This window comes from Plutella xylostella, chromosome 12, assembly GCF_932276165.1.
Source record: "Plutella xylostella chromosome 12, ilPluXylo3.1, whole genome shotgun sequence".
NCBI lineage: Eukaryota > Metazoa > Arthropoda > Insecta > Lepidoptera > Plutellidae > Plutella > Plutella xylostella.
The window spans coordinates 6,232,912-6,249,936 of NC_063992.1; the positions used below are offsets into that span (position 1 = coordinate 6,232,912).

Genomic DNA, 17,025 nt, shown 5'->3' on the forward strand with positions numbered 1-17,025 from the left:
CCCAAGTACTTACAAATAATTGAAAATTGAACTGAACAATGTATTTTTTGATGACTACTGATGACGAATGTACCCTTTTTCACTGCAACTTTATTTCAAATTATTTATACAATCAATTAGATAAATACTTTTAGCTAAACCCACAAGTTGTGCTTAAATATATAAACTCATAGCTGTTACGATTTGCCACACAGTCTTAAGTCATACTTTTCATTATATCTACATTCTTTTCTTTGTTTTAACTACGTTAAGTTAGCGTAAACTGCTACTTGTTTACCATTAGTTAGCAGCAAAATTTAGTTTTAGATTGTGTTACGCTACAAACTACCCTAAGCAAATAATTTAAAGCTGACAACCAATTTGTATTGTAGCTACAAGTAAACGGTTCAATTTTGCCGTTCAATAGGTAGCCATTGTTCTCAAGCCGAGTTTCGCTAATGATTAGTAATATTCTAGGAAAATCCATTATGTCCATAAGCGTATAAGGACTTTGTGAAAATGATGTGTATAAAACTTTATTTCTAAGTTCTAAGTGCCAGAAAGAAGGTGTTTTGTTAATATTTTACATCGGATGAATAAATAAGTGCTAACTACTAGTTTGATGAAGACATGAATGAAAATATCTCATTACAATTTTGGTCTCATTTTAGACAGAAAAACTCTTCTAAATAATTATTTTTGTACCTCCTTCCCAGAATCCATAATAATACGGACCGCAAAGGACGGGGGCGGTTTGGATTAGGGCACAAAGGTCTGTGGGGCTGCCCTCAGCCCTGCTGCCGTGAAGTAACCACACGCTAATTTGTCGACATGACACAAACGTGAAAGTTCGCAAAATGTACTCTTGAATATTGACGTCACGATGTTTTACTTATAATATGTATGTGTGTGTGTGTGTGACTAGGCAAACAGCGGAGTATGAACTTATACAAAAGCATCGCCATCTTCAATTCAAAGATATACTTGCTTACCTTATTTAATCATAATTATGTAAATTAATATTTTCAGCAGATTTATGTTGCTACTTCATCGCATTTTATCTGGTTTGGTAGTTATTCTATATTTTCATGTGAGCATACTACTGCTGTGCCTGGCTTGCTCGAACGAAACCTTTGTGCATCATTTCCTATATACCACTCTGGGCCACAGCGGTGTGTGACGTGTGTGTACATAATATTCTATGCAGATTTACTATTATTATTACTTTCATGTTCAGTTTTAAAGATCCCTAAAAATGTTGCAGCATGCAAAAATGTAAATTGATAAAGGTTGAGTTAATTAATTACGACACGGCAAAACGTTTTTAGTTTTCAGCCTAGTTCCCAGAGTTTGGGAATTCTACCCTTGTGCCAATGAAACCCAATTAGTTATTTTTTCACTTACTATTCGGTTGATAAACGAGTACTCCTGAATTCAGGCGCGAGCCCGCCAGTTGTAACTGAAACTACAGCACCCTAACTAATTGCGGTGATTATAATAATTTAATAGCGGTGAAAAAGCTGCAGAAGTTTGGCTATTTCATTAGAAAACTAGATACCTACTCTTTTTATTAGTAATGCTACAAGTATCGTAATTTTATTTCGGATATGAGGCTGTCTGATATGATAAATCAGTAATATAATTAATAATTATATAATTAATATGTGTAATGCGAGTAGTCGAATCTTTCACGTACGGGTATGAACACCAGGGTTAACTGGTTCAGAATTCTCTTAACATTAATATTAAGTTCGCCTATCCACAAACTTAATTATGAGCTAAGTATAAAAATATAAAATAGATACCTAACAGAAGGCCTAGCACGGGACGCAAGACGCACATGTCAAGTCATAACCAAAGTTTCTGTCGCACTCGCCCTCGAACCCATGAAGCAATGTAAGTGAGCGCGTCTTAAAACTTTTTTGTCACATCTTCTCTAGGCCTTCTGATAAAAGGAAAAAAAATACGCGTCTAAATAGTCTGAAACTCACTTGATAGTCGGATCCGGCGACCCGCCAACCGTCGAGCACGACAGATGCAGGTCATGCGCCTCCTGCGCATGCGCGTGCGGGCCGGGGGTGAGCAGCGGCGCGCGCGGGGGGATCAGCACCACCAGCGCGTACGCCTGCGCGTGGACCACGCGGCCGGACCCGCCCGCCTTGATGCGGCACTCGAAGCGCCCGTTGTCGCGCTCGTACGTCGTGTTGGAGATCAGCAGGTCGTAGCGCCCTTCTTGCGGCGAGTATTGGATCCTGGGGGAAAAGATTAGCTGTAAGTTATTGTTTTTTTTCGTGTGAAGCGGGTGGTCTCAAATGGAAGGAGCAACGGAGGAGGCGGTAATGTAGAAGAAACGGATGCACTTGTGTGACTTTCTATAAAAATAATACTGAACCTATTAACTTAATGAACTATACAAAAAATATGCAGTACTGTAGTCTGCTGTGGTATGCTGTATGAAGGTGTTGTTTTGTTCATGATCTGTCAGAAAACCTTCCATTGTACTCGACTCATATATAAGTACAATAAGTAGGTATGGGTAAGTCCCTAGCATATTACTTTCAAGAACAATATTTACAAAAAAAAATAAACTTTTTACTAAGTAAAAAAATAAATTTCAGCAACAACTTGTTGAAGTGGCTTTGAATATAAACATCAAGATTCGTTACTTCGACACCGTCGCCGACGCCGCCTTAATGGAATTTTAAAACTTCTGTTAATTAGCGTATATTTTCCGGTCTGCGATTAATTGATAAAGAATATTCTTTCCTATACTTTATTTTGTGTATTGTTATATTAATAAGTTTGTTATTTTAATCTCTATTTAAAATGCATGTAGGTACCTATAAACATTCAATGTATGTTATGTTAATCGTGATATTCTAAGTTTGAATCTTTGGGTTACACAGAACGTACATTTTCTATGAATTTGAGGGTAAATCAAAATACAACATAACAACTCGACAAACATTATCATAGACGATATAATGCAAACCCCGAGGGGTCTACTTTGACGTGTAATCATGACACCTGCTTCATTGTGCATTTGTACATTATCATAAACAGAGTATTCCAAAAGGATATTATTAACCACACACACATCGTATTAGTTCACTGCAGGATATGGGCCTCATGACTAGATGGAGGGTTTTAGAGTCATAATATTCACACTTTACAGGCGGGTTGCAGATATCAGACAACGCAAACATTTAACACCCCAGACCGATATTCCCGGGCAGGGATTCGAACCTATGGCACAAAAGTCAGTGTTACTAACCTAGAGGCTTTTCGGTCGTCAAATCTCGTCAACTCTACGTCAACTAACTCGCACAATATACCTACCCTACCGCACATTTGAACGAAGTCAGCTGCCATCATTCAAAAAATTATGCGTTTATTGTTCAAACTTCAACATCAAATACCCGCAGTTTTCACTACACGGGTCTGCTAAAGTTATTTTTTCTACTCCATTGTCCGTACGTTCATATATTCATATTTCAGTTTGGCAGGATACGTTAAAACGAACTCCATTCATGTATGGTATATGAATGAATAAAACATACAATTAAATAAGAAAAAATTATAGCATTCATAAAAATACTTGCTCTATTTCTAATGAAACTAAATATAGAGTTTATTTCAAACTAAGCTTCGTCTACTATAAATATAGATTATCCTCGAATATTCCTATAATTTAAGAAATTGGACCCATTTAACAAGCGACGACACGGTAACATAATGATATAACAAATATAGCCTACTCTACTATTTTTAAGGAAACTGAAATGGATTTTCGTTAGATACTCAACTTTTAGTTTTATACTTTACTAGGTATACTTAATGGTTATTTACGGAAAACATTAAGTCATTTTGAATAGCAAAGCAAGATTTGTAGAAGCTATTTGATACCTAAAAGATTCTGAAATCGATGTAAACCTCCAAAACCCAACAAATTTTCGTGCTGTTAGGAAAAAAGGTTGTAAATTAACTTTTCAAAACAACTTTACATTGTATAGTACAAAACTTTATCTACATTCGTAGCAACGAGTTTCGATCATTGCCTATTGCAAGCGCATCCGAGAGGAACTCTACAATTTGGTCTGAACTGTTTCTTAAACAATATTCAATAGAGATCCATCAGGATGTTATAGCGGTTACTAGAATACAAATTGAAATATGGATATTATCTTGTGAAGACAGCCAACATGTATATTGAATTATTCAATTGTACAGTATTGGCGTGGCACAGTTACAATACAATACGCTATTGCACCGAAAGAAATAACATTTGGGAGGATGTTGAAAAAGGAGTTACACATTGACAAATCAACATCCACCATTCTTCCAATGCAATGCTGAAGCAATATCTTTGCTGCCTATTTGTGTGTGTTTGTTAAATTAAATGGAGAGAAAACTCCTTATTTTTTTAAGCAATACATTAATTTAGTCCCTTTGGGAGATGTCAGTATATCAAAATGTAAACAGAGCCGAGACCAATTTTCAGTTTATTTGCACCGAAACAATTGTAGCTAAAAGTACAATGCTCATCTATTCAAATGTCTAGACATCGTAAAAATATTGATGTATGGTAATGATAATACAACCGCCTATTGAAGGAAATTCAGTCTATGAATTTAATACTTAATAATGATATCTTCATAAAGATTTGTTGGTTGCACCTGGTGATTAACAAGTTTATGTAGCATAATTGCGTTGATAAGTTCAAAATGTTAAACTAAAACATATAAAGCTAGAGAGTCTATATAGATAACAAAATAATAATATGTCTCATACTCTATGAACTATTTATTTATTGCAAGTAGGTATTATGTGAGCTAATACACGTAGTAAACTGGGACCAAAGGACATAAATATTCAGATCAATAAATCCTACATTCCATTGCCAAGAACGTTTAATCTTCATTAATTTCACGTTTCAGATGCTGAATTATTATTCATTTCCTAGAGAATAATGGGTATCTATGGCGGTACAGGACAACGGTTCCCTTTGTAGTGTGCTACTGCGGGGACGGCAGTGCCTTAGAATAGAATATTCATCATATTATCAACTACTTGCATTTGAGTAACTGTGGCATCAACTCATCACCATTGTGTCCCTACGTTACTGTATAACTTTATCTACATGAATACTTGAATAGTGGCCTCTGGTTGGTCATATGAATAGAGGGAATGATTTGCCCAGGACATGAAGCCAGAAAAACTGTTTGAAACACCTCTAAAAGGTACTATACTTTGTAAAATATGGCAGGATCCTTGTGGCGTTTGATTGACAGAATGCTTATGCCTCGAAATAAAGTTCCTTGTAAGACAAAGAAAAATGGATTTGGCATCTGCAATAGGACTATATTTTGCAAAGTATAAGTTGCAAACGCCATGTCGTATGCTGCAATGCCATGTCGTCCGCCGCCAATTTGCACCTTTAAACCCTTGTAGAATGTATACCGGGTAGAATGGCGAGATAGTGTCCTCGGCCGATCCTCTACCAATGAACGGCATGTAATTGATTTTTTCTTTCCTCGGCCTATACACTGTCTCGCCCACTACTCGGTAGGTATAATCAGGGTATATATAAGTTTGTATTTTGAATAAATATTTATAATTCGACTTACTGGTAGTTGCTCTGCAGGGGTATGTTCCCGATGGCCACGTTGTCGTGCATGAGCGGCGTGGTCCGCACCCAGTAGTACGTGAGCGGCTCGGCAGATGGCGACTGCGGCGTGAAGCGGCACTCCAGCGTGACGTCATCGCCCTCCCGTGCGTCGTGGGGCACCTCTGAGGCTGCCTGTGCTCCTAGTACTGAAACAATGGAAAGCAGATCTTGAGAATTTTGTATTTAGTATAGATCAAGGATCAAGTAAAGGCGAGATCCGATTGGTGAGTCGTCGTCGTCGCTGCATATTCCGTCATAAAATATATTGTATGACGGTTTCTTTGGGCGACGCGATGCGACGACGCGACGCAACGCAGCGCAACGCACCAATGGGACCTCACCCTAAGTTAGCAGGAAAGTTACTATGGAACCTAACAATATTAAAGTGGATATATTTCAGCGTTACAGAAATGAAAGGAACGTTACAGAACATGTTACATTATTATAAACTGCAGCGAAAAGCCGATTACATTCATAATGTAAAGACTCGCCTGAATTAGGATTTCCAGTGTAATTACACACTCGAAATTTTAGCGTAATCGCTCGTCTCTCGAGACGAATTGTTTGTAAGGGACCGGGATAAAAGCCGTTTTGTACGAGTTATGCTTTACGAGCCATCATCAGACCGAAATTACTGGCTCGAGGGCTTAGGCTTATTACTGCTTAAGCGGTTTGTATTAGCCAGCTTGTAAGCCCTTGCCAACGAAACATTTACGTGGGGGCTGATGTCTATTTGTTGCTCTACATAGCTTCCACCCTGACAAAACCATGACATTATCATGCCTTTAAGTAAATTGCATCTTTAAATTAACGTTCATAGGCTTTTCCGTTCTTAATAGAATAAAAGTATGAAGAGAACGTTTTCACGAAAGTCCGATGGTAATCGAACAATATTGTCTCTCAAGCGATAAGCAATTAACAGAACTTTCTGGTATTGACAGATTCCGTCTGGTCCTGGCATGCTGACTACGGAGTCAAGATCTAAAGATTTCAGCATTCTCTTGTGACCTTTGAGTGTGTATGTGTAGTAGGTTGGGCTTTTCTATTTCCATTATAATTATTATACAGTCTGCCGAAATTAGGCACAAAAAGTAATTGACTAATCAAACAGCTTTTCACCTTAGTCTACTTACTTTCACTGCCTTAGCAGACGAATACGTATATTATTCCATCGCTTTAGAGTCTCATATTCCCCGTGAAGTTAGAAGTGTAAATGAGTGGTACAAGTAACTGTAGATCGTCTGTCTCGCTCACACGTGGTTTCTTGGTCGTGTCGGGCAATAAGGGCAGCGTCCCACTGGAGGCAGATAACTGAAGCGTCCATCCGCATTGGTGCATGATTGTGGTGACCCTAATGCCCCTTTAACCACATGTCAGCACGGTCGTGGTAAGTAGGTACACTGTAGACTATAATGTTGTAAGTTTTTGAATTGGTGGTAACTTCTACATATAAGTGGGTACATACATACACAATTTACCCTCTTTCTGCAAGTCAGACAATCAGAATCTTTATAATCACGTTTGTATGCTTACACGCTTGAACGATAACTTCAAAGGATATACAAACCCCAAATCCCAATACTTACGGCCATTACCTAGAACCTACGCGATACACACTGAGAATATGTTTTTTTTATACTTAATAAAACATAAATAATAGAGAATCATATTTTTAGGAAATTACTTAGGCAATAAAATAATTTGTGTAATTAATAGGAAAATTCCAGAACTAAAATTAGGTACTCGTGTAGAAAAATCTCGTGGAGTGGAGTATCTATTCCAATAGGCACTTAAATATTTGAGGAAATTTACCATATAATTTATCTTTCGTATTGTTCTCTTATTTCTCATGGGGATCGGAAGACAGCGAACTCTCGAATCTTTTTCCGAAACCCGGAGGGCAGGATCTGTATTGTAATCGCAATAATTCTTATTTGCTTGGGAAAGTCTGAAGGAAATCGTGTTTTATATTCACAGTTGCTTTGTTATTTTTTATTAACGTCGTTAAAGTCACGCTTGTAATATCCTTCGCACCAATTTTACCTTCCTGAATCTTAAAGTAAAAGAAATAAGGATAAATGAATATACCTGAGTACGTATTTGAGAACTTGGCAAATTTATTTTCGTTCAGGAAAACTTGAAATCGGTCAATAACCTTTATGTACAATAGAATAGAATATATCTTTATTGAACACCACAAATTAAAATATAAAAAAAGAGAACTTATAAACTAGGAACAATGAACAATAGGCGACCTTATCGCTTAGAGCAGTGTTTTTCAACCTTTTTCATGAAGCGACCCCCCTGGTATTAAAAATATTTCGCGACCCCCTTGACCCTTTGGTTTTTTTAACATTTACTAGGTATGTAGGAATGTACTATGTATAAAGGGGCAAAAAAAATTTTGGGTTTTGATTTATTAGCTACCATTTAAAAGGTCATGAATATAGTCAAAGTTTCTTATTATTTATGTTAAATACAGGGTGTTGCAAAAAGGGTATAATAAGCCAAAACCTACATTGTGCATCATGGTATATCTAAGCCCGAAAATTAAATCAGAATTTCAAAACTCGCGAAAAAAAATACCCTTTTTGTTACACCCTGTATAATTCAATTCTGTTACTATTAACAGCCTTAATTTTGAAAACCTTTATATTTTAAGTAATAAAGTTAATATTATTTTCTGCATTGGAAGCAAACATGACCTGAATCAATCAAACAAGCTTTTCTAATTTAATAATTTACGGTGGGAGGCAAGATGAAGTAAGAGTAGACTCGAGCTAATTGTATTCTTCTTCTGTAGGTAGGTATCAATCAATAAAAGAATTGTCGAAAAAAAATGCTAAAATGCTTCTAGGATCGCTGATCTATCTAAAAAAGAAATATTAATTAAATTAATTATCTTTATGGTTTTTTTTTCACTTTTTTAAAGTAAGTACCCAGTTTTTTCAACCTCTGCGACCCCCCTACAGAAGCTTCGCGACCCCCCAGGGGGTCGCGACCCACAGGTTGAAAAACACTGGCTTAGAGCGATCTCTTAAAGGTAACCTTAAACATAAAGAAATAAAACTAAAGAAAATTTGAGGGCGGTGTACCTACTACCTAACTACTTATAATATAGCTAAATAAACCATACATATTATAGCTACATAAATACTAACATAAGTTACATATTCTAACTAATATACCTACATACCATTATTAACATACATACAAACATACATACATCCTATATATATACAATAAATACCTATATTCATACAACATCTCGAAAGTAGGTAAGTAACTATTGAGACAGGTAATGTTTTTTAACAGAACTTTTAAAAACCTGCAGTGATTTAGAGCTACAGATACTTAGAGGCAGAGAGATCCACAGCAATAATACAATTTCTACATACATACAATTTCTAGTTCTAGCACAGGAAATGTACTGTCGTGTTTATTTAGTGTTACTGGTTGTCACCGCCTCAGCAGCGACTATCATCCCTCATGTCAAATCCGAAAAAGCCCTATGTTTACACGTTCCCATAATTTTTTATGCCTATAAGGAAAAGGTTTTCCTTAAACCATTCAATTTTGTAATGAAAAGAAAACTTTCAATACGAGTAGAAAAGTAAACAGGAAAATTATCACGGTACCATTATCATACACAGGATTTTATATTAGATCATTTTTATTCTAATTTAGAGCTAGACAAATACTCTCTTGACCTAATCAAATTACTTATACGTATTGTACATAAGTGGCATTTAAAAATTATACAATGTATGTAGGGGTAATACGTTACAGGCGAAAAATATAAAGTAAGTTTACTTATAAAAAGTATTTTTTATCTAAAAAGCAGCACCGCTAACTCGCTAACATTGAGGACGCGGCCTAAGTAGGTAGCGCGGGCGGCGGTGGCGGCGGCGGTGGCGGCGGCGGCGGCGGCGGCGGGTGGCGGCATGTGTTCGTGGAAGGCTGATGACGGTTGGGGGTCATTGCACGCGTGCTGCGCGGGCGCAGGCCGGTTATCACGGCGAAGGTAAGAAACGCTGCCACTGCCACGTCGGGGCTACCTCTCGCTTCACAAAAACGAACCAACGAAAGCTGTCCTGCATTCGGTAGGATTGATGCAACGATATATGTAGAGTTGTGGTTAGCGCATCAGCGCTCATAAACTGCGTTTCTTTGTAATGTAGAGTGACCCCTGCGCTATAGTAATTAATAATGTAATAAAAAGTCGAAAGGGCGCTGTCACCGGTGGAAGAGGTTTTTTAAGATTGTTCCAGTCGTGAGGAAAGGAATCCAATAAGTGGGTAGGAAGGTAGGTACGTACGCACTTTGTAATAGGACACTTTTAACTGATGATATCTAAAGAATGTGTCCTTTTAATCGGGACGTTACACAACCACACTATACATTTATGTCATCAATATTATTGGATGCAAGGACTTAGATGTACCTAGTAGTAGCATAGACTAATACACTAATATTAGTCTATGGTAGTAGGTACCTACTTGAAAGGTGTCCGTGGAACTACGAGAACGTATTTTACATAATCCTAAGGATCTTAAGATCCATTGACCTCTATGTTCAGCAATGCACTAGTATTGGCTGTCTTTTTTCAACATAAACTGATCAACAAATATCTACTTATCATGTCTATTAGGTGCCTATCAATGAATGTAGGCTTTAGACATTCAAAATATTATCAATCTAGACGCTAAAAGCAAAAAAGTTTTTTTTTTTATGTAAGATTACAGCAAAACATGATATTTATAAGCAAATGGTTACTTGCATAACTGCCAGCTTGACACAAGAGAAAGCTACTTCGATTAGTTACATTTCTTTGTTGCAAACTCGCAATAGCTTTGGCTCGTGCTCGTGATTGTATTGTTAGGTAATATTACTATATAAGATAAATAATAATATGTACTATATACCTCACTCAACTTGATATAAACACCTACTTCCTAGGAAAATAATATATTATTTTGTAAACCTAAGTACATCAATAATGATTTCCTCTTAGAAGATATTTTAAGACATTCTGAGTACACGACTAATTATAACGGCTTAATGGTGAATGGTATTAACAACATTTAAATTTCCCTACGCGAATTCAGGCTACTTCTGTGAAACGTGTCAAAAACATCACGGCACGTTTTCGTAACTCGTAACAGCACCTTGAGGGTCCATTACTAATTTAACAAGCTGCCTCTCATTTCAACATTCATTTGCATTTTATGTAGTACGCTTGTCAATCATTCACGCCGGAGGAGAAGCGGACACCCTTCCGAATACTAAAGCTGTGTTTTCACACAGTTTAGCGAGCTTTCAGATGCTTCGTATAGAAGGTATAGGTAGGTTCCTGTACCTACCTGAAAATTGTTTTTATACGGCTAACATTATAATTTTTTGAGAAGAAAATGTATCATAGACCGCTCTGCGGGCAATACCTCTAGCTTTAGGCATTTCCAGAAGAGCACTACTTATTAAAAAATGGAATAAACATTTCATATATTTTTGAAAATGAAAATAAATAAATTGCATAAACGGGTATAGTTTAGCTACTTACACATATATATATATAATTATACGTTACTTCTACGTTCAGCACTTTTCAGAACAGCTACTATGAGCTAGGTTATGTACAGTATAAATATTTTTATTAATAGTTTGTGCAGCACCCCCATCCAATGCACTGATATGTAAAGCGTATGTTCGCTTGTGTTTTTGTTAAACTTTGTAAACTCATGTTCGCTTATGTTTTTGATTAACTTTCTTCCAAAAACCATGTTAACCGCAGTACATACAAAATACCTCTACAATCAGGTAAAAACACGTTGTTGCTCCACATTAAATGTAAAGCGCCTGATATTTACTTCTGTAAAATAAATGGAGTAAACACTGGAACTTTCCTGCAAGTTTTCTTCTGGGAAATCCGTGTGAAGTTTAATTTGTATTCATTCTACCTATTTTAATTGTAGAGTGCTTGCTTATAAGTACCCGACTAATTAAAATCTAGAAATTGAGAGAATACTTATATGTTTAAACAAAATTTAAAAGTTTCCAAGAACCCTTGGTGACTATCAATATTTTAATTGAAAGGAGGTAACATTGTAACATGATCAACTAGAAACTTTTCTCAAAGGATCTTTGTGGAACTTTATGAAAAAGCACACTTACAAATTAAAGTTACGTATTGTGGAAGTGGTATTTTAAGCAAAAGTTGACAAAGATAAATTATAACATTCAGTAGGTATTTAGATTATTTAATTAAAAGTCTAATATGGGTCTTGATATTATCTAATTTACTTTATGTAAGTAAAGGTGTGGACACTTTGAACCACGATTGATTTATCTCTGCTGTAATTTATAGCTCTTAGAAGGTCCTGTGGCCCGACTACAAGAATATAGATAGCCTAGATCATACAAAAAATATTTACTGTGGTTGGGTACTCGTTATATTTTACATCGTAAATATATTTAAATGGACGTAACCGTAACACATAATGTGTGTTCCGATTAAGATGTACACTGTTCGATCTAACGATCAATAATTAAACCAATTACAGTGCATCAGTCTGAACCACGAAGCAAGTCATTCGTTACAAGAGCCTGAAAAATAAACCAAGTAAAGAGTAGCAATAAAGGATTCCCGGAACTGGGTAGATTAAAAATGTACAACCTACCTACCTAAGGCCATTCGTTTCAACATCCTTAAGAAGCATCTCTGGGGAAGACGAGTCGACTGTTTCCTATTCAAACCATGGTTACCAGTAACTCGGCTTTCCGATTTTGCTTACAGATATAATGATCCGACAGATATTGAGTACAGGAAGTGAAAGTGAATCGCAAAATGCATGTCTTTCTGTATTTTTCTCGATTGGATAGTAATTGCATGATTTCATTTCAACAGAGACTACGGAACTCCACAACTATGGAGTTACACATAGAGCTTTACCTCACGACAGTCACGACAGCTCCACTGTGCATACTTAAGTAATACCTATAGATTGTGTGTTTCTATCGTATCTACGGCCGCAGCGGGCGACTGGGGGGTGTCTCTAGCATGACAAAAAACTAACAAGGAGAACCGCCATGCAATCAGCAAGTTTAATACAACGATATAGAGTCGTTGCTAGCTAAGCAGCGGCAGCGCTCTAAACTTACATAGAGTTTTTTGTAAGCTAGTATAGTCCCCTGTATAACACAGCGGCGCGTGCGCACGTGTCCAATTCCAATCTCAAAACCGGTCGGACCGGCCCCTGCGCCGCCGCCGCCGCCGCCCGGGCCCAATTTCATCTCCGAGTGAAAGAGATAACGTACTCGGCAACATAGTCGGCACATCATTTCGTGTCTCTTCACTCACAATATTTGAAGTAGATGCTGTCGACGTATTTCTGGATGAAACGTTTAACCTAAGTTTAACTAATACTTATAGTTACTAGAACGATGAGGAATGTAAATTTCAATGTTTTAGCCATACCAACTGTTTACCAACTCTTAATACATAGACAAATACTGCCTTTCTGCTTACACAAGTGGTCTCCTTACTTATTTACATAACCCCACATAAAAGGTTTTTGTTTGAGCTCTTTCGTAGAATTAGACTGGACATTTCACTGATTCAGAAATTCGGTTAAATTACTTTAAGAGTGAAAATATGAAGCCCTTACAAAGTAATAATGTAGGTATTCTACCTACCTAACTATATTGTGTAATACATTTTCAATTTTCGTCCTCCTGCCTCACATATCAATAAAGAAAAGATAGAAAAAACACAGCCCGTATTTTCGACAGTAGGTAGGTATGATTCCTTAACGCCGACTACTTGAGTTTGAGCGAAAACGATGTTCTCCGTTCAAGAAAAATAATGAAATATTTCCCGAAGTGAGGCAGCCAAGAGGAACAGTTTTATTTTGTTGATTTAATTTATCTGAAAGTATACGGCCTTTATTGAAAATTACACGAACAATTCGCATCTTAGCATTCTTAATCGAGCAAATTAATTTGATAGCCTTTACCAACGCGGGTTCTTTAAACGTTTTGCACCATTAATTATCGGAATTTCACTAAATACTGTAACAGAATAGATACTTCTCTAGATCACAAGAGTTTTACTTAGAATATTAGGACTTTTATTTATTTAACTCCATATAATTAAATTGAGTTGAATACTAATTCCAAGTAACCTATGTATTAAAAATTTCATATCAATACTTATACTTAGAAAACTTCAATCAACCTTAGCTCTTTGTTGCCGATTGAGTAAAAGCGATCACGTCAAACAGGACGTATTTGTCTCTGGCAAAACTAGCGACAGTTTATGGGAGTCGCCATCTCCAGCAGTCTACCACAACCACATCTCATCTCACGCCCGCTCCGCGCCACGCCACGCCACGCCACGCCGCGCCTCGCCACGCCGCGCCTCGCCACGCCACGCCGCTACTTAATAACGCTTGAACATTACCCTGGTGAGGTGCCAACTGCTAGTCACCGTCACCCGAGGGTGAAAAACAAGCCTAACCCTAGCTGTAGCATTCTAGGCTTTTGCTTATCACAATACAGTACTAAGTGTTCCTACTTACTAACTGATAAACTTTATTTTCAATGTAGATATACTTACTTACTTTACTGACCTATTTAATAAAGAAAAGTAATTATGAAATTTAATTAAAATTCTGAATTGGAATTAGTATCTACAAGGGTTTGGGGGTTTCCACATAGCTACCTCTAGCTTAGGAAAGCGTTAATTTACTTCGTAAAACTCCCCAAGGAACAAAGTTAAGTAATCAGCGTGTTATTGGTAATGTCTCGGAGTCAGGACGTTCTACAAATTTAACTTATTAACCATTTATAATAATAAACTCAAATAAGGAATTTAGAATTGATAGTGTCTTCGAACTCGAGTCAGCTTTATTTCATACGAGCACATCGAGACAATAAAATTCTAATGATTCGGTAGACGAGTAACTTTAAACTCAATGTAACAAGATAAGAATAGTTATATGATATGTACATTGTACATACGCGTACACAGCTACACAGTGAGGTCTGTACCAGCAGGCCATGGGCTATTCTTGCTTGACTAAACATGAAGTTTCGGCGTCCGGTCATGCAATCGTAATCGGTACGTTTAATGCAACAAGATAGAGTCGGGGTTAGCGCTGCAGCTCTCCAACACTTCGTATTTCGTCAAGCAAGAGTAACCCCGCACCTAATGGACGTACTGGGTAATACAAGTAAGCCTAACAATCCGGATCAGACTGACCAAAGCGAAGCTCAGAGATGGTTTGCTCAGCAAATGCTCTTATACATCACATCAATAAATTATTGTGGAATTTAAGGCATAAGTGCGTATGCACTGAAGTAAAACTGCAACTAAATGACAATGGCAATAAACTTATGTTTCCATCCACTGTTTGTAAGAGATATATGACTATTTAAAATGTAAAAACAAATAAGAAAGTAAAATTAACCGTGATGTCGAAGGCTATGCTGAGCAAATAGCAGGTCTACTACTGTAACGTATGCGATAAGAAAAATAACTTCATCTTATCTATGCACATTACTACTCACATATCCGAGCTCTGAGAATAATTGTCCGGAGGTTCGCCTTTATCATAGGTATTATAATAATAGGAATGTCTGTTGTTTAGTATGAACAGTACATGAGTATATATTATGTGCTGATGATATAATAATTATGTATAATTGAGAAGGTGCGTAGATGATTGTAGTAAGAAGGATAATAAGTAGGTACGTTTAAAATTGCAATGCACATCGATGTCACGGCCAAAAGTTGCATCAAATGATGTATTATAAAATATTTAGCTTATCATCTATAACATAATATCTACATCATTAAGAAGAAGAAGCTTTGAATTGTTTAATTACATAAGCAGAGTTTACACTCGTAGTCATTTGGATTAGTGAGTATACTTGACAGCGAACACGGCTGTCCCATTTTAAAACACAGTAACAGCCATGAGACAAAATGTTCAGGAGAGCCAAAAAACGTTTTTGTACCTTCATTTCAATGCCCTGGTAAAACTATGATAGATATCTGAACAAATGTAAGCTTAAAAGAAGCGGCAGAACCTAGGCTTTATATACAATACTATTTCATTTAAATATGACTAAAATTGTTGCTGTAATGCACAAAAGAAAACACTTACTAGGTTTTATATGGTTTTCTCACCCTAAAACCGCCCTCACTGACCATTTCATAACCTAGTAAGGGCCATTATTGTGTCATTTAAGACAAGTTAAGTATATTGAAATTGCAATAATTGCGTAATAATTTCATTTTTTATATGTTTGGGATCCTTCACATATTATAAATCCAATTTTGCAGCACTTTTACACGACGGCACTATAAGTAATAGCTGAAATACGGGCATATTTTTATGTTTGTTTTTTTGTTTTATGTAAATGAATTAAATAGCCATATTCAGAAGGCTCTAACATGAAAATTATTTATGGCTGCCTTCAATTAGACAATATTTCCTAAATTTCTATCTAAAAATCAGTTTTATAACTTGTTTTTTTTTTTGTTTATGCAAAATAGGGCTAGTAGAAAGGTTCTAACGAGAAAGGTCTCTATAGCTTTTATAAAGAAGACAAAATTCACTTATGTTCTACTTTTAATTCAACTCTCTAGGTTTCATTGGTGCAAAGATACAGGTTCTGAAATGTCTGATATTTTGTTCGAAAAAAGTGTTAGTAATAATGTATGCCATTTGTGACTTACTAAAATTAACGGACGAAAATTGTCCTTTGCTGACCATTTCAAAACCTAGTAAGCGCCATTGACCATTTTAAAACCTAGTAAGTCATTTTCACTTACTGTGTTTTAAAATGGTTGGTGGCTCTTACTATGTTTTGAAATGGTTTTCGTGGCATTTTTGATTTCGCAGGGTGGAGTTACTAGGTTTTTAGAAATTTTATTTTCGTTTCTAAGCGGTTTTTTGATATTCTGACAATGCAGTTTTGTGCGGAATCGCCTAAAATAATGTATAAATCAAAGACCCGTTTTTTTTTAAAGTTGGCGGTTACTGTGTTTTGAAATGGGACAGCCGAACAGTCATAAACTTCTCTGAGCGAGTCCCGAAGTTTTTGCAAGTAATAAACCCAGGAAAGTACTATATATATACGAAAACTTATTTTAATGTCACATATAATAATAGGCATAAGTGTCGTTATGGCAGTAAGTAAAAGTACCTAATAAAATTAAAGTAGATTAATTGTTTTCTAAGAACAATAATGTAATTAACGAAGAGTAGGTATGTAAGAAGACATTGTAAATTATCACAAATAAAGTGTAACTTTAAGTAGGTCACGGGAAGACGATGGAAATTCTCAAAGGTACGCTCCGGGCTGGTACTAGG

The 17,025-nt window shown here is 36.4% G+C and overlaps 1 protein-coding gene across 1 annotated transcript in view; it reads right to left on the reverse strand.

The window, feature by feature from the left end:
- Positions 1–17,025, reverse strand: part of LOC105383285 (hemicentin-1) — a 112,734-nt gene that overhangs the window by 46,558 nt on the left and 49,151 nt on the right. The window contains exons 2-3 of the mRNA XM_038119493.2: positions 5,607–5,793; positions 1,971–2,231 (exon numbers count right to left, since the gene is read on the reverse strand). Coding sequence (XP_037975421.2) covers positions 1,971–2,231; positions 5,607–5,793 — 448 coding nt within the window. The remainder of the gene's footprint in view (positions 1–1,970; positions 2,232–5,606; positions 5,794–17,025) is intronic.